At 49.0% G+C, this 17,530-nt stretch overlaps 2 protein-coding genes across 5 annotated transcripts; both read right to left on the reverse strand.

Annotated features, from left to right (window-relative positions):
• Positions 1-1,071: 1,071 nt before the first annotated feature.
• LOC136786977 (uncharacterized) lies at positions 1,072-7,900 on the reverse strand. 2 transcript variants are annotated; one of them, XM_066983374.1, is made up of 3 exons: positions 7,765-7,900; positions 4,338-4,911; positions 1,072-4,244 (listed from the first exon to the last, which is right to left on the reverse strand). In XM_066983374.1, the coding sequence occupies exons 2-3, from the start codon at positions 4,342-4,344 to the stop codon at positions 3,613-3,615; spliced, it is 639 nt and encodes a 212-aa protein (XP_066839475.1). In that variant the 5' UTR covers positions 4,345-4,911; positions 7,765-7,900; the 3' UTR covers positions 1,072-3,612. The 2 variants fall into 2 exon arrangements, with proteins under 2 accessions (XP_066839475.1, XP_066839474.1); XM_066983373.1 differs by having other exon boundaries at positions 1,072-4,911.
• Positions 7,901-7,920: 20 nt separating this feature from the next.
• NCAPH (non-SMC condensin I complex subunit H) lies at positions 7,921-17,530 on the reverse strand. 3 transcript variants are annotated; one of them, XM_066983371.1, is made up of 17 exons: positions 17,231-17,525; positions 17,030-17,123; positions 16,584-16,676; positions 15,371-15,509; positions 14,713-14,834; positions 14,199-14,388; positions 13,538-13,629; positions 13,163-13,365; positions 12,554-12,702; positions 11,902-12,008; positions 11,352-11,474; positions 10,918-11,025; positions 10,059-10,223; positions 9,640-9,756; positions 9,309-9,394; positions 8,909-8,984; positions 7,921-8,442 (listed from the first exon to the last, which is right to left on the reverse strand). In XM_066983371.1, exons 1-17 carry the CDS (start codon positions 17,437-17,439, stop codon positions 8,383-8,385), a joined length of 2,133 nt encoding a protein of 710 aa, XP_066839472.1. In that variant the 5' UTR covers positions 17,440-17,525; the 3' UTR covers positions 7,921-8,382. The 3 variants fall into 3 exon arrangements, with proteins under 3 accessions (XP_066839472.1, XP_066839471.1, XP_066839473.1); XM_066983370.1 differs by having other exon boundaries at positions 17,225-17,525; XM_066983372.1 differs by lacking the exons at positions 7,921-8,442; positions 8,909-8,984; positions 9,309-9,394 and having other exon boundaries at positions 10,918-11,039; positions 17,225-17,530.

Genomic DNA, 17,530 nt, shown 5'->3' on the forward strand with positions numbered 1-17,530 from the left:
GGTGGGTACCTGGGGGGGCTGCAAGGGCACCGCCATCGCTCCGGGGAAGGAGGGCAGCAGCCAGGCAGCCACCGTTGGTGGCTCAGCTGGGACAACGAAGGGGGAGTTGGGCGTCTGCGGCACCGGCGGCAGCCGTCTGGGGAATCTCTCTGTGAGGAAAAAGGGCGCTGGGCTGAGCTCTCGGGCGCTGGGCTCGCCGGCAGGGCCGCAGCCCCGGGAGGAGCGGGAGCCCGCTGCTGTACCTGCCATGGTCGCTGGAGAGTGGGGCGGTTCGTTGGGGAACCCGGGCAACGGGGGCTCCGCCCCAACGGCTGACCAGCCCCTCACCGCCATCTTGGTGAGGACTGCAGTTTCTCTACCCAAGCAGGCTTCCCAGCGCCATCAGTTTCCATCCGCATGAGCCTTTCCCGTCCCAGTCCTCATTTGCCAGGCCCAGGGGGGTTTCGCACTCCAACGCTTTCCCCTCCCAAGGATTTTCCATCCCAAGACTTTTCCATCCCAAGACTTTTCATCCTCCCGGCGATTTCCCATCCCGACAGTTTCACAGCCCAACAGATTCCCATGCAAACTATTTCCCATCAGCACGAAGCGTTTCTTAATCCCATGAGATCTCATCCCAAAGACTTCCCATCCCTTGGATTTCTTTTCCAACTATTTCCTACCCCAATGAATCTTACCCACCCCATTCAAGATTTCCCATCCCAATAATTTCCCATCCCAAGAGAGATTTCCCTACCCCAATGCTTTTCCTTTCCACGGATTTCCTCCCCAAGGAAGATTTCCCATCCCAATGCCTTTCCTTAAGGATGCCTTCCTCCCCAAGGAAGGTATCTCATCCCAATGCTTTTCCTTCCCAAGGAAGCTTTCCCGTCTCTTTCATTTCCTAGCCCCATGGCTTTCCAGCCCAAGGAAGTCTTCCCATCCCAGCAATCATTTCTCATCCCACTCATCATTTCCCATCCCCACGATTTCCCATTTTCACCATCCAAAAGACAGCTTAGCCAGCCCACAGCTAGAGAGAGATCACAACAGGGATTTGCACGATTCTGGTAGATTCAAGGGCATGGACACTTGGCGTGCTAACGATTGCACTTTATTCCAGAGCAACACAGATCAGCGGTACCAAGAGCGCTATGATGAATCTGGCGAAGATGTAGATAGATGGTTCTTGCAGGTATTACCAGGAAATAAACAGGTGTCTGCACTTCTCTCTAGCTACCTTAGTAAAAGATCGGAAGGGTAGAGCACTAATTAACAGTAGCATTATTAGAGGCACTACTGTGGCAGTGAAAATCCATCAGGAGGGCCAACTTACCAATGCCTGCAAGGCAAATGCACTTAGGATGGGTTTTCTTTGTCAAGACTAAACTTACAAGAGGTTCAAGCTCTCCGCAGCAGTAGCTGTGCCCGCAGGACTCAGGTGCTGCCTCGGCCAGCAGGCCCAGGCAGGTGGGGCACGTCTCATCCCCGGGGGCCTCTGCTGTCAGCCCGCGGGGCGGCTGGCTCGTGCTGCCCGCGGCCTCCCTGCCGTGGAGATGCTCGGCCACCGGGATGGAGGCTGCCCACTCCTAAGCACCTCTAACCAGCAGGACCTCGAACCCTGAAGTCTCCTCTTCCACCAGCAGGACGTCAGCGTCTCTTGTTCCACCAGCAGGACATCGGCGTCTCCTATTCCACCACCAAGACCTCCATGCCTTGAGTGCCACCAGCAGTACTCCATGCGAGCTGGACGCTCAGGGCACTTATGGCCACCCACCTTTGTGAGGTCAAAGGCTGACAGTGACTCTCTGCTGACCTCACACGGCTCTCGGGCACCCCGATGGCAGCACTGACGGCGCTAAGCTGACTGCCATGAGCAAAGGCTGACATGAAATGGCTGCTGCGCAACGCCAGGAGCAATGTCTGCCGGGCCGGGGGTTCGGATGGGAGCTCGGCCTTCGGCCTGGGAACTGCGCCTGGGAGCCAGGGACGTCCTCGATGTGCAGCTGGACACCTGGGCCTGAGAAAGCAAGGTTTCTTGAAAGAAAATTGGAAACATCGTCACCTAGTGGCTGTCTCAGGGGGACGGATCGAAACGCACAGCATCTCCTGGTTACCTGAAGTGCTGGTGTCCTACGCCCTCGTATGTCTCAATGACATAAAAAGGGACAGATTTTTACCCCAAATGCAGCTCCTTTCTGTGGGAAGCTTCCCGTGCTGCGCATCCTCCTCTCTTTCTAGCATGTGGCTTGACTTTAGGCGTGTTGTTTTTTCTCCTTGTGAGAAACAAAGTTGTGTTTTTGCAATAGAAGGTATTTTTGCAGTGGAAAAATCCACTAACCTTGCATATGCAAAAGTGGCATTGTGTGGCATAGCAGTGGGGAATCCGTTAAGCAGATAAGGGAAAGGTCCCACTGTCCCAAAATAACGAGGATAGCTAAGAAAAACAGGATGAGCAGTGCGAGATCAGTAAAAGCAAAGATCACGGGCCCTCTAGTCACAAGAGAAGAAGGAAAAAATAAAAGGATAAGGAGAAATTAACGGTTGGTCAAATAAAATTGTACGTATATGGTATAGTAGTGCGTCGAGTAGGCTGTGAGCCTGTAGTACTCAGCCAATGAAGAAACAGGGGAGAAATCAGGTGTCGGGTAATAGGGAATACACGGTTATGATAAACTTTTACTGCGCGCTCCTGCTTGCAGGACGCCCGCCATTGCAATCGCGAATAAAAAAGCTCCACAGAAGATCCTGTCTGAAGAAAATTATTGAGATTTTTCTCACAGTCTAGGGGCTCGTCCCGGATCTTGTTGCCTACCAGAGAGTTCTTGCTACCACAGACAGGAAGGTGCACCCTCTGATTTCAGCGGTCCCGTCGGGGGTGGTGGCTTGTCTCGGGATGGCTGACAAAGGACTGAGACTGTTCATCTGAAGACAGGCTCTGAGAAGAAGTGGGGAGAAAGGAGGCCAATACAGACAGACCACAGAGCACAGCCCAGACACAGCCCAGCCAGAGCACGTACACAGCACAGAGAGCACAGACACAGCCCGTACAGAGCCCAGACACAGCACGGACACAGCACAGAGAGCCCAGACACAGCACGGACACAGCACAGACAGAGCCCAGCCAGAGCACAGACACAGCACAGACACAGCACAGACGGAGCACAGACAGAGCAGAGAGAGCACACACACAGCACAGAGCCCAGACACAGCTGAGACACAGCCCAGACTCAGCCCAGACACAGCCTGGAGAGAGCACGGACAGAGCACAGAGAGCACAGGCATAGCACAGAGCCCAGACACAGCACGGACGGAGCCCAGACACAGCACGGACGGAGCCCAGACACAGCACGGACGGAGCCCAGACACAGCACGGACGGAGCCCAGACACAGCACGGACGGAGCCCAGACACAGCACGGACGGAGCCCAGACACAGCACGGACGGAGCCCAGAGAGCACAGGCCCAGCACAGAGCACAGGCACAGCACGGACACCGGAGCCCCGTCACCATGGGCTGTCCGCACTGGCAGACAGGGGCACAGGGAAGAGCGGTGTGGGGGAGCTGCCCCACGGGGGGGAGCTGCACCGGCTGCAGGTTATGCCCCATGGGGGGGAGCTGCACCACCTGCAGGTTATGCCCCGGGGGGGAGCTGCACCGGCTGCAGGTGGTGCCCCTCGGGTGGGAGGTGCACCGGCTGCAGGTTATGCTCCTCGGGTGGGAGCTGCACCGGCTGCAGGTTATGCCCCACAGGGGGGAGCTGCACCGGCTGCAGGTTATGCTCCTTGGGTGGGAGCTGCACCGGCTGCAGGTTATGCTCCACGGGGGGGAGCTGCACCGGCTGCAGGTTATGCTCCTCGGGTGGGAGCTGCACCGGCTGCAGGATATGCTCCTCGGGTGGGAGCTGCACCGGCTGCAGGTTATGCTCCTTGGGTGGGAGCTGCACCACCTGCAGGATATGCCCCACAGGGGGGAGCTGCACCAGAGGCAGGTGGTGCCCCTCGGGTGGGAGGTGCCCCCCAGGTGGCAGCTGCGCCACGGGTGGGAGCTGCAGCACCTGCCCCTGGACCTCCGGCACCACGTGCCAGACGGTGGCCTGGGGCAGCGCATAGGAGAGGGTGGGTACCTGGGGGGGCTGCAAGGGCACCGCCATCGCTCCGGGGAAGGAGGGCAGCAGCCAGGCAGCCACCGTTGGCGGCTCAGCTGGGACAACAAAGGGGGAGTTGGGCGTCTGCGGCACCGGCGGCAGCCGTCTGGGGAATCTCTCTGTGAGGAAAAAGGGCGCTGGGCTGAGCTCTCGGGCGCTGGGCTCGCCGGCAGGGCCGCAGCCCCGGGAGGAGCGGGAGCCCGCTGCTGTACCTGCCATGGTCGCTGGAGAGTGGGGCGGTTCGTTGGGGAACCCGGGCAACAGAAGCAGAGAATGGCTGAGGTTGGAAGGGACCTCTGAAGATTATCTAGTCGAACACCCCTGCCTGCAGGATCACCTAGAGCGCATTGTGCAGGATAGCATCCAGGCAGGTTTTGCATATCTCCAGAGAAGTAGACTCCACAGCCTCTCTTGTAACCTGTTCCAGTGCTATGTCACTCACAGTAAAGAAGTACCCCATTAGATTCAGATAGAACTTCCTCTCTGCTTCAGTTTGTGCCCATTGACTCTTGTTCTGTTGCTGGACACAACTGAAAATAGACTGGTTCCATCCTCTTGACACACTCCCCTGAAATATTTATATACACTGACGAGATCTCCCCTCAGTCTTCTTTTCTTGGCTAAACAGGCCCATGTCTTTCAGCCTGTCCTCGTACAACAGGTACTCCAGTCCTCTCATCACCTTAGAAGTCCTCCTCCATGTCTCTCTTGTACTGGGGAGCCCAAAAATGGACACAATACACCAGGTAAACTCCAGGGGGTTCAACAGTGATCGCAACAGTGAATCTGTGGATCAACAGGGGATCCCAACAGTGATCGCTCTGAATAACCCCTCACCACCAGGCTTGCTATGATTAGAGCTTTTGTACCCAAGCAGGCTTACCTTAAAAGTCATTTTCCATCTGCATGATGATTTCCCATCCCAATGACCATTTTCCATGCCGAGGATAGTTTCCCACACCAGTGGTTTCCCATCCCTAGGATTTTCCATACCCGCACTAACTTTTCATCCTAATAGTTATTTCCTATCCTAACTATTTCACATTCCAAGAATCTTTTGCTATTCCAATAACAGTTTCCCATCCCCAATCATTTTCTAAGACAACAATACCCCATCCCAACAATTTCCCATCTCTGATTTACTATGCCAAGGATTTCCCATCCCAATGAACGTTCATTCGGGTAGAAAACATTTCACACTGCAACAGTTTTCCCATCCCAATGATTTCGCATCCCTACAATGATTTCCCATCTGGACAACTCCCCATCCCAACGGTTTCTCGTCACAACTACCCTTTCATAATCCAATGCTATCCCAACCCAACAATGTTTCTTCTCTTCGAACTCTAACCTAACCTGAACTCTAAACCTAACACAAATCCCTACCCCTATCACTAACCCTGAATATAGGACTCACTTCCCTAAACCTAATCCTACCTAAACCATTCCCCTAACCATACACCACAATCTGAATCCTAACCCTAACACCTATTCCTGTTAGTCCTAACCTGAACCCAAACCCTGAAGCATAACCCTGATGCTAATTTAACATTAAGCCCAATCCTAAAACCTAACCTTAAAGTGAAACCTAAAACGCTACCCTAAAGCTAACCTAACACATAACCCAAACTCATTAAACCAAACCCAAACTCTATCCCTAAACATTAAACCAAACGATAACCCAAACACTAATCCTAAACATAATCCCTAAACCTACATTTGATCTGCTCCCCTGACCCTAACCATCAGCCATAAACCTAACCTTAACTCTTACCTAACCCTAATCCACTCAACTAAGTCTAACTCCTAACCTTAACCCTAATGTTAATCCTAAACTTAATCTAAACCCTATTTCTAACCCTAATTTAAACTATAAAAATCCTAATATGAACCTCTAAGCCTAACTGTAAGCAAAATGCTAACCCTAATGCTGACCCTAGCCCCTAACCCTAACCCATACCCCAACTTCAACAAAATCCTATCCTAACCCATAAGCCTAACCGTTACTCTAACAATAAACCTAAACTCGAAGCCTGAACATACTAACCTTAACATTAAACCTAAACCTAACCCAAACCAAAACCCCTAACTTTAACCCAAACCAAAACTCTAAACCCTAACCATTAATCCTAACCCTTAGCCCTAATTTTAAACCTAAATGTAACCATAAACAAAACTGCTAACAATTACTGTAACTCTAAACTTCACCCTACACTCAGCCCTAACCATTACACTGTTAACACTAAACTGGCTCTAAACCTAACCCTACCCCTATCCCTAGAACTAATCCTAACCTAACCCTTGATTCTAGCCTTAAACCTTAATCCCTAACTCTTAATCTTAACTCTAATGCTAGCCCTAATGTTAATATTAACCCTAATGATAATCCTAAAATCCAAACCACAACCTAGCCCTCACAATAACACTAATGCACTCCAGTAGCAAGCCTCCCCTGAACCTGACCCAAACTCCTAACCCCACCAGTAATGCTAATCCTCACCTTAATCCCCCACACTAACTCAAACCTGAAGATCAATCTGAAAAGAAACCCCAACCTGAACAAGAGATAAAACTCTGGACCAAAAACTAGCAATAACTCACTGTAACCCTAACCATTAGGAGGAAATTCTTCACTGTAAGGGTAGTGAGGCACTGTAACAGGTAGTCAAGAGAAGTTGTGGCTGCCCCATCCCTGAAGATGTTCAAGGCCAGGCTAGATGGGGCCTTGGCCAACCTGATCTAATGGGTGGCATCCTTGCCTATGGGAGCGGGGTTGGAGTTAGATGATCTTTAAGGTCCCTTCCAAACCAAGCAATTCTATGATTAACCAAAACCACTAACCCTAACCAAAAGTGTTAACCTAACTATTAACCCTAAACATTAAACCTAACCCTATCCCTAACTCTTAACTCTAAACGCTAAACCTAAGCATGTAATCCTAACCCAAACCAAAATCATAAAGCTAACACCTAAGCCCAATACTAGCCTTCTAACCCTAACCCTGTAACCCTAATCCTCACCTCTAACCCTGACCATGAAAATGGCCCCAACCCTAAAAACCCTAACGACAATACTAACCATGCCATAGCCTTAACTCTGACCCCTAACCCCCTTAAAATCCTACCACCCCCAAAACCCTATTCCCGAGTCCCAAGTACCTTCCCTCGCACCCACAAGCCATTCCTGTGCCACCCAACCTGCCCCCCAATATTGGTTCTCTGGGAAGGGGTGCCTGCCCAGCCTCAGCCCCTGGGGGCAGAATTGCCCATGTAGGGCCAGCTCTGTCCCTCAGTGCCCCCACCAAAGCCACGAAAACAGGTCTAGGTTCCACTACCTGATGGATCTCTTCTACACCCACACTGTTAGCAGGGCCCTGAGGGCATTCATAAGCCTCAGTGGCCCTGATGAGCCCCACCCAGGGCTTCCACCTATGCCCAGGAGGCCCATTTAAGCTCAGCCTTCACTCCCTGCCTGAGCTGCATCAGGAGGGCTGGTCTCCCTGCCTCATCACCTCAGACCTAGACCTAGTCCTGACTAGACTTCTTAGCTTGGCCTCAGACCTGCTTCAACACCATGAGCTTGCCTGGTGAACTCAACTCCTGGTTGAACCTGGCCATCATCTCCAGGTCTTATGTTTACCTTGTTGAGGTACTGCAGGACTCGGTTCTGGCTGGTGGCACTCCAGTGATCGTCTCCCCTTAGGAAGCCTCTTGCTGCTCCCTAACGCTTGTGTGTTAATTTAGTTTTTCTCTTGCTTCAGAGACTCCTCCTGCCCCCTCTCAAAGGTCCATCAAAGAAGTCTGTAGGAATTTATTATTGTTAAGCTCAGTATAAAAGATAAATCACTTCAGGGAAAGACCAGGCAAAGGAACAGGACTTAAGGAAGAATTGGAGACATGAATACCAGTCAGTGTGCTGGGAATTACAGGCAGACAGTGAGTGACACACGAAGCAGTGTTTTGCTAACAGGTACTGTTGGTTCACAGTGAGATTGCAGAACTCTGCTATCAAGGCCCAGGAAAGAGGTAATGGATCAAAGACGTCAGGCTGAACTGTAACTGTCCATCTATATGGGCTCTGTGTTTAGGTAGGACCATGTCCATGATTTAAAAGTCTTTCTGAGGTGGGATTTCTCAGCAACGAGTCTGGGAGGAAAAAAATCTGCCACTGATGAGACAGTCCATAGCAAGAACAGGCCAGCTGGAGAGCAGAACTCTGTCCTGTGGGTAAGCCTCGATGCTCCTCTCTGCACAAGGCTCAGTCACCTTGTTTCACCATGACATCAGACAAGTCGTCTGTACCCTCCAGTTTGAGATTCTGTGAAAACGAAAAAGCTAAGTTCAATAAAACCAGGCTCTTCCCTTCAAGTCTGAAGGTCCAGCCTGATGACTGCTCCAAAGCAGCTGAATAAAAACACAAGGAAGGTTCAGAACAACCCTAGCCCCTTCTGTCTCTGCTGTTGGTGCACAAGACCAAGGCCTCTCATTAGCCATTATACCAGCCTGAAACACTCCCAACACTTATAACAAGAATGCGCTCACCCCCTCTGCTGCCAGACCCAGGGACAAGGAAGGACAGACAGAAGTTAGGCTGGAAATGCTGTGAGCACTAAACGATGGGTTTCTCATTCCCAGCATATCAACCTGATTTATGTTCCCTATAAATATGAAACGGGCTTAAGTTTTAAGGTCCTGATGTAAATACAAAATGGCCCAGCTCTTGGTGCTTTTTACTGTTTCACCCACTGCTCCTACCACATCTTCTGTGCATGCGTTCTACTTACCTTCTCATTTGCCAAATGCAAGAGGCAGGTGAAGGCTAAAGGGACAGACAGATTTTTCACCATTGTAGAAGGCAGCCTATGGGAAGAGAAGGGAGGACATCAGGGTGGCCAGAGTCTACTGAGACCATACAGATAAGAGCATGTCTGCAAACCATCAGGTCATCAAAGATTAACTGCATGTGTGACAGCTTCTCCCCATGTCTCTGGTTTTCTCTACCTTTTCCCTCCCACTAGCAAAATGCAACCTATAGCTTCCTCAGGCAAACCCAGAGAGCGAGAGAAGATTTTCCCCCATCAGGGTTCAGTTAGCAGATTGTAACAAACACGTGGGTCAGGGTTTGCCCAAGCTCAGCCGAAAACTGCCTCATATTCAGTCCAACCTTTGTTAGGGCTTCTCTACCTGTGAAGCAGTTCCTTTGTGATGTCGCTGAAGGCCTTCTCGCCTGTTACCACTGATGGGTCTTTCTCTTTCTCCGTATCTTCAATCTATTCAGCAAAAAGACAGACACTGCTGAGAGAGACTTTGCTCCCCAGGACGCAGCCTCATGTTCAGAGAACAACCACTGCAAGTCACTGCTCACAGTCCATCCTTAACAACCACCCCATGGGAGCAAGACTACTAGAAAGGAATTGCCACTAAACTTGCCCAAGAACAGAGCTAAGCACTATTACCTGCAGGACATTCTCTGATCCTTGGTCCTGTTAAGGTACATGGCTCCGCCTGCACTCACCTCTGCCAATGTTTGTTTTTTTCCTGTATCAAGTAAGATGTCCCACATGTTTTGCTTTAACATCTTCATGTCCATTTTCTTGGCTGTCTTTGCATACTGAATTGCTATCTTATTGACCTGAGGAAAAGACATTCAGGCATAGCAGGCAACATATGAGCACAGGCAGCAGTAGTACCCTCAGTCACAAACATAGGAACAATTAAAACATGATTTTCCCCACGGGAACAGTGAATGCTATCTTACTACTAAACCCTTGATTTTTTTTTTTAACTCCCTTCTCTTACCTGAGCTATCATTTGAGGATAAAGTATCCAGTAGCAAACCCAGGAGATCCTGAACCAGGGACACTGGTGTCTCAGGATTTCTAACCACCCAAGGCAGTGAGCAGTTCACATCTGAGCAACAGCACAAGTCCTTACCTTCTGGGGCTCAGCAATGAGGTTCAGCTCTCCATACATTGCAATATCAACACCAACAACCCCGTTGAACTCCTCGTCTTGACCCTCAGAGTGAGCATTAAGGTTGAAATCCTCTGTTTGGCCCATGAATTGAATGGGATCATTGTCATCATCGCTGTCTGCAGCCTGATCAAGAACAGATACAGCAGTGAGGCCACCAAGACATCTTTGAGGAGCCAGAGATGCCCTGCACTGAGATAACAAGAGCACACAGCCTACAGGAGAGTGGTAATACCTGCCCACTTTTCCTGTGGAAGAATCTTCTTCAGCCTCTCCCCATACCTTTTAGCTTGTGCTAAGGCTAAACCCAAGGGAGATCTAGAGCACATAATATCAAAAGGCTGTTCTAGTAGCAGAATTGTCAGAGACGAGGGCTCTCCTGCCAGCATGGGACCAACTGAGATTTGTCACAAAACACACTCAGGAGATTGTATTGGCCTGACAGAAAATTGAAGCTTTAGAGGAAACATATTTCAGCAGGAGCTTGAAACAGCTGGGAGCAAGTGTCACTGTGCAGAGATGACTGCAGAGGCAAGTAATAGCATTTACTCCTTCAGGGTAGGTGTGTATGGAAAAAGCACAGAACAGAGTTTCTGCAGCAAGCTGTCAGACAAATTCCAAGGGCAGACAGTTTAGTTGATATTGTTAGTGTACCAGTGAGAGTGAGGGGATAGAATTGTACACAGAGAACCTCCTACAGCTTTGTCACAATCTGATGTCAATTCTATTTCACTAGTAACTAATGCTGGACATAGATTCTTCCTAAATTACTCCTATCACATGTCAAATACTGGTAACAGAAAAATCTTGTCCCGGTTACCTGCACTGCAGGGCAGAAATTGGAGGTGTCATTGGGGTTGTTGTAATCATACTCGCCGATCTCATCTTCGTGATCCAATGAGCTGCCTGGCTCAGGCAGCCTGCAGAGCTGCAGAGGTGAGACTGGGGGGTCAGGAAAGGAAAAACTCTAGATATTTCCCAAAGCAATACCTACACCTTGTTAATTCATTGCTACCCCTTTTCCCAGTCTGCTGTCTCTTCCTCCTCCTTGTGTACCAGCTCACCACCAACTCCCTCGTAAAGCAAAACATCCAAGGACAGGCCGCTCAGCATCCATAAGAGGGCTAGCTAGTTCAGTGACTGGCATCATGCTGGCTCATCTCCCAGCCTGAGGAGCATCCCAGAGCACTTCAACCAGATCAAGAGTGGTTTTGTGCAAAATACTCTTGGCAATGGTTCCACAAAGACTCTTACCTTAACAAGTGGTTTGAGAAACAGCTGGACAAAATTGTTAGGGTTATAGTTGAAGTCTGCAGGAAGCGTGGTGGCCTTCCTGTTCCGGCTTTCCAGAATGGATTTTTTCAGAGTTAAAGCAGCCTGTGGAAGACATTAGATACCATTATTCATGCAATATCCAGTACTCAGAGGATTAACGCACAAATAAGTGCTTTGAACACAGGTCTTTGTTCAAAAGGAGAAAAGTTCTGACATGTTTCCAAAGAGGAGTCCTACAGTAGTCCAGTCAGTGCATCCAGTGACTTTAGCACAGCATCCTGGGACACACAACGGGGCCTGAAGGGTGTCTCTTACTTACAGGTATTAGCCAAGTAGAGTCCATCCTGATTCTTTATTCCAAGGTTGGAAAATACGTTGGAGTCAGAAGACCCCTCTCCAAGGAACATGCATGATATTGGGTATACAGAGCCAGTTTCACAGGAGAATAAGACAAGCCACTTGCAGACGACAGTGCTAAAACACAAATATGGCCGAAGATGGAAGAGAGAGGCAGAAACTCAGTGCATACCTTGGTCTTACGGAAATACGTCTTAAAGTCAATATCCTCATCGAAGTTTACTTCAAATACTTTCTTTGCATTCTTCTTCTTGTTCTGTTGTTCAGAGACAACACCAGCTGCAGAAAGGAAGGAAACAGTAATTTGTGACAATGAAGACAAACTCAATCCCATCTTGAGCATTGGCTCCACACAGACAGGTCACCTGTGTCCTTTTGCAAACAAGGTCTTTTTTCTTTGTTAGGGAAAGCAATACGTGGTGTCCTCTGCTTCACATTTTAATGGGATCAATATTCTCTTTATAGAAGCAGAAAAATATTTATTTATTTATTTACACAGAAGGTGGGGAAAAAAACACAGGATCTGTACTAGTACTATCACATCCTATTGCTGCAGTGAGACACCCCCTTCAACTTTGAGCATCATTAACAAATGCAAAAAATAAAGAACACATTAGACATCAAAGTATCCACACACAACTTAAAGCCCTTCTGGTGTCTGAACTCAGTACTGCTTCCAATCAGGCTAGAAAAGAGCCATGCAGACATGTCCCATCTTTACTGTCTGTGCTTTATGAATCACATACTGCCCATCTCCAAACCTAAGTAGGATCTGGCAGTAGCTGGATCTTCTAGTATACGAGCTCCTGTCTCTAAATACATACATTTGTGGTGAGGTTTGAAACGCCAGTGGTCTGGGCCAGCCCACATTGAGAGAGTTCGGGGACTGAAGTAGGAGTATTCCCCTGGCTTCATGGAGAGATGAAGGCACATGGTTCTGATGTCTCCCTCTCCAAAAGGAACTGCATCAAGTCTGGAAAGAGCACAAGTTGCTCAGTGAAATCCTTCCTTTGACACACAACAGGCTTAAACATGTGTTTAATATCCAGACCAGGTCTGTACAGACATCTCCTGGTCCCTCTGCCAGCACGTGTGCAAGATTCTTGCTCTCTAATCAGCAAACAGTACTGTGGGTACTGCACTGTCTGAAGTCTGTGAGGCTACTGCAAAAACAGCAGTGGGTTTGTCAAAGGGCAGGCTGAAAATGGAAGCAGAGTGAGTAGATAAACAATCACTCTGGGGAAATGCGACCACACAAAAAGGTTCTCTTGGGAGTCAGAGACATACATTCCTCAATGTACCTGAAACTTGATCAGAAAGTAAGCTATAGCCAGATGGAAAGCATGCACAGTAACCTAAAGAACCCTATGCGAGCTGTCTTAACTTGTTGCTTGCTATCAAAGCAAAACTATAGATTTTCATTGATTACTCACCTCTTGCTCTCACGGACTGTCCTGAAGGACTTGTTTTCTGTGAATTCCCCAATCTCATCTGCTACTTTACTCCTGGGTGACTCAGTGTTGAAGTCATCATCTGGCAGCATGGGACCACCATCTTCCACATAACTGTCTATCTCTGCATTGATGTTGAACACTTGATCACTCTTCTTAAATTTATCCAACAGGGCTGACACTGACTGTAAGATAAGAAGGTGTTCAGGGGAAAAGTTGCAGGACACCCACAACCACACCCACAACCCCGCAGCACATCCCACTGTCCTGTGCATCTCTGAGATCGCCTTGGGGTGACAACTGTGAGCACAGAATACAGCTCAAGTACCCCACCCTGCTCCAAGCCAACTAATATACCTCATCATGGGATTCAGCATCCCAATGCGTAAACTGGAAACCAGCCAGTGAAGAGCAGATGGGGCGTTTTTCAATGCACTGTGATAGCAGCACTAGAGACAAGAATAACATATTAGACACAGGATAAAGTAACTGGTAGCTAAAACAAATGCTAGGTGTTAAATCGTTCTTAAAGTCGCATATATAGGCAGCTCTTCTTGCATTTAGGACAGGGCTCACTGCAAAAGCACTTGGATTTATTCCTCAGCAGCAAGGTAGGTTCAACTACTTCTCTAACTGAAGGATGGGCATAATGCTGGGAATCGTATCAGAACAGTAGGGTTTGGTAGTATCAGCAGGGTTAAAGCAGTCTAAAAAGGTCAGTCCTTAACTGGAATACGCCCATCTTAATCGCCATGCAAGCTCAGACCACATGTATGTGCTGTGTGACAGGCCTGCTCGAGGTTAAGCTACAGGCAGAGATCTAAAACCTACAAGGGTCCTGGTTTGTCAGCAACCAGTATCAGCTTGAGCAGGATCGTAACAAGGGTGCCACATGGGAGCCAAACAGTCAAAACAAAAGCACAAGCAAGCTGGCTGAGACTAAAATCAGCATGCTTGGAAGATGAAAAAGATCAAAAGGTCCGGATGGGCCAATTACTTAGTGGTTATCAGCACTCACAGTTTAAATCTGTCACTGTCACAGGATCACAGTTTGGCAGAGTGACGGTTGCCGAAGATGGGAGAGGCACGATCTCCGAGTCAAAGAGGAGCTTACTGTGGCAACTTTGGGTACGCAGGCTGGTGAGGAAAATGCCAGCTGTGCTGCATTCATCAAAAGATGCTGATGTTTTCTGAAACATGGGGTCAACCTACAGGTATGAAATGAAGTAGAGAATCAAGGAATGGAGCAGACAGACAGTGAGACATACATCTCTGCAGAAGACTAAGTACAAAACCGAAGGGAGAATGATCCATGCATCTTTTTCAGCGAGGACAGCGCTCTCACGGCTGCCTCACGCAGGAGGATTAAATGCAAGTAAGAACAATCTTGTTATAATAGCAGAATTCAGAGATGCATGTGAATATTACAGCCCAAGAGAGGACTGCACAGTAAGGAAAACAAGAGAAAATTGAAGAATGAAGTGATGTTTCCTTCTTTCACCCACCACTACAGCAGCTCCACCTCCACCCACCTCACATCTGCGATTATGATCTGTCACATTGATGTTGTTCAAGTTCTGCTCAATGGTTTTGAATGAATGCTTTTTCTTTGTCTGGACTCTCTTGACAGTACCAGAAGCTGCACTGTCTTCTTCTAAAAGTAGAAGTTATAGTTAGAGAACTTGCAGTTTGTATAGCCAAATGTATGCACACATACAAAAACCCAGCAGGTATGAAGTTACCCACATAGGTATCTAATTAGCATGAACCACTAACGTTTCATTGGCTGTATACTGTAATTCTTTTTATCATGTATATTTTGTCTTAACAGCACATGATTGTTTTGAAGCAAAGGACAGCAAAGACTAGGGTACTGCACGCTCAAATATTTCAGATCAGGCTCCCCCTTGTTTGCATTCAAATTTAGCTGGCCAAATCATTAAATACAGGACTGAGCATCAAACTCGGGTTCTCATCTCATCCTCCCTTGCTCAAGAATCCAAACTAATTCAGTATTTCCCAGCCCTTGAAAAGAATCAAGCTAGCGGTACTGTCCCAGATATAGAGCAGTGCTTCAGAAACGTAAGCTAACTGCTTCAAAATTCATGGGTGCTGCATTAAGTACACTGACATTTCTTACTTGTAGGTGGAACCAGGAACAGCTTAACGGAAAATAAGTGAATGGCACACCTCCTTTTGGGCTCTCCGTATCTTCTGTAGGTATCGAGTCCTTGCCCAAGCCTCCAAGAACTTTGTACATATCTGCATGGACTACATCCACACGCACAGCATAAATTTTCGCACTGGCATCAAGGGTGCCAGCTGCTATCTGACAGAGGAAAACAGGATGCAATTGTTAGAGTTAGAAAGGAACAAGACAAAAGATGCAAACGCAGAAGACAAGCAGCAGACCTGAGTTTCTGAACTCTTGTATTACAAGCAGAACCGTCAGCACCTATAAAGATTTATCCAGAAACCTATTGGAAACCTAGGTACGCAGCAGGGGTCAAGATGTATCTTCCCAGGCAGAGGATACAGTTTGTTTTATCAAGGCTTTTGGAAGGGATCACACAGAATACTTAAAGTTGCCAAGATTAAGCAAGGAGAAGAAACAGAAAGGTGCAATTTGTGTCTGCAACCTCTCTCTTCCACCTTCTTTTGGGATATCCTCTTGGTATCGTTCTGTTTTTTCCAAATTACATAGTCAAAAGAAGCGAAGCGCAGGAGATGCCAAGTGACCTTTTCAGATCACAGGTCAACCCAGAAAGGTGAAGAAGCACCCACTCCAAACCTGCACACAGTTTCCTGTTTCTTCCTCAGTTTCATCAATTATAAGATACCTAGCTCACCAGTTCCTTGAGGCCATGTTCAAAATCCCTGCCAAGAATTCATCTCTCCCTCATAGCATCAGTGAACTATGAATAGAACTATAAATAATCTTTGCCCAGGCAAGTTCTGAAAGGTTGGATGTGGTGCTTAGGGTGGGTGACATTGTTAGTAGAGTGATGGTTGGACCAGATGATCTTGGAGGTCTTTTCCAACCCTAATGATTCTATGTTTCTATACCCTGATGGCTCCTACACTCAGGTCACACTATCTTCTTTTCTTTTACAGCCAGTAACAGAACATGGCTGTAACACCCAGTATTTACCTCAGAAGCCTCACAAGTCTTATTCTTAAACAAGCTCTCCTTTTGAAGGATCATAACTGAAAGGAGAATTTAGCCTTTAATTTCTGTAGTACAAAAGCATTCAGCACCGTAAGGTTCTGCTAAAAACGACTGTGCTGCCTCTACCAGATCTCTTACTGAAAGTTTAATTATTTGAGGTTTTTATTTACTAAAGCTTAGTTAGCACAGATCAGAGACAAAACACTGCAGTGAGCAGGCAGTAATTTCTCTCACCTTGAAGTTCGTCAGTTCAGAGTCCTTCTGTTTCAGTATATCTGTCATATAGTCTATCAGGTATAAGCCAAAAACATTCTTGGTGTTGATTTTCTGAAACAAAGCACACTTGAGAATCAACACCTGGAAAATCACAGCTGTCAATCTGCCTGTGAACCATCATTCTGCAGGAGAGGTTGCAGCAAAACCTGACTGCGTGTGCACCGTGCCACATCCTGCTTAATTACGCTTGAAAAGCGGTAACAGAGATTCAAATCCAGACCTATCATGGGGCTGTTACGTGGCCCAGAGGACCTCGAGGAAGAACTGATGTCACTGCTTGGTGAGGGGTCAAAAACCCTCCTTGGCCCTAGGCCCCCGCGCAAGCAGCTCAGCAGCAAGGGGCTGATGCGGGACCCAGCGGCAGGGACGCGACGAGCAGCACTTCCCGAGGGATGCCAACTCACGTTCTCGGTGAACAGCTTGATGCAGGTGGAGTAGTGGTCCGAGATCTGCGCATTCGTCCACCGCGGGACCGCCGACAGCGACGCATCCACCTGCCTGAGGGAAGCACGGGTCTGCCCCGGGGAGCCGGGCCTCTCCCCCACCCCCGCCCCGCCGAGCGCGACCCCCGCCCTCCCACACCGACCCCGGGGGCCCACCCGTACCCGGGCACCGAAGAGACGAGGCCCAGCGCCGCCTCGGTGCTGCCGAGCTGCAGGTCCGCGGCCCGCGAACGCCGCCGCTGCCGCCTCTCCCGCTCGTCATCGTTGCCGGGGCAGTCGCTCAGCGTGGGGGTGGCCGAGCTGCCGAGCGGCCGCGGCGCGGGAGACGCGAGCCCACCGCCGCCGCCCCGCCGGGGGGTCGCGGCGCTCATCCCGACAGCGGGCACCGGCCGCGGCCTCCCCACCGCCGCCTCCCGCCCTCTCTTCGCCTGCGGCCCAATGGGCGCGCGGCTCCCCGCCCGC

The sequence above is a fragment of the Anser cygnoides genome, chromosome 26, assembly GCF_040182565.1.
Source record: "Anser cygnoides isolate HZ-2024a breed goose chromosome 26, Taihu_goose_T2T_genome, whole genome shotgun sequence".
Taxonomy (NCBI): Eukaryota; Metazoa; Chordata; class Aves; order Anseriformes; family Anatidae; genus Anser; species Anser cygnoides.

Excerpts from the sequence above, each read along its gene's own strand:
- LOC136786977 (XM_066983373.1), bottom strand. The coding sequence starts at position 4,344 with ATGGCAGGTACAGCAGCGGGCTCCCGCTCCTCCCGGGGCTGCGGCCCT.
- NCAPH (XM_066983370.1), bottom strand. The coding sequence starts at position 17,439 with ATGAGCGCCGCGACCCCCCGGCGGGGCGGCGGCGGTGGGCTCGCGTCT. Across the intron at positions 9,395-9,639 it reads AAAAACAAACATTGGCAGAG|ATTGAAGATACGGAGAAAGA; the intron begins GTGAGTGCAGGC and ends TTTGCTGAATAG. Across the intron at positions 8,443-8,908 it reads TGCATTTGGCAAATGAGAAG|AATCTCAAACTGGAGGGTAC; the intron begins GTAAGTAGAACG and ends TCGTTTTCACAG.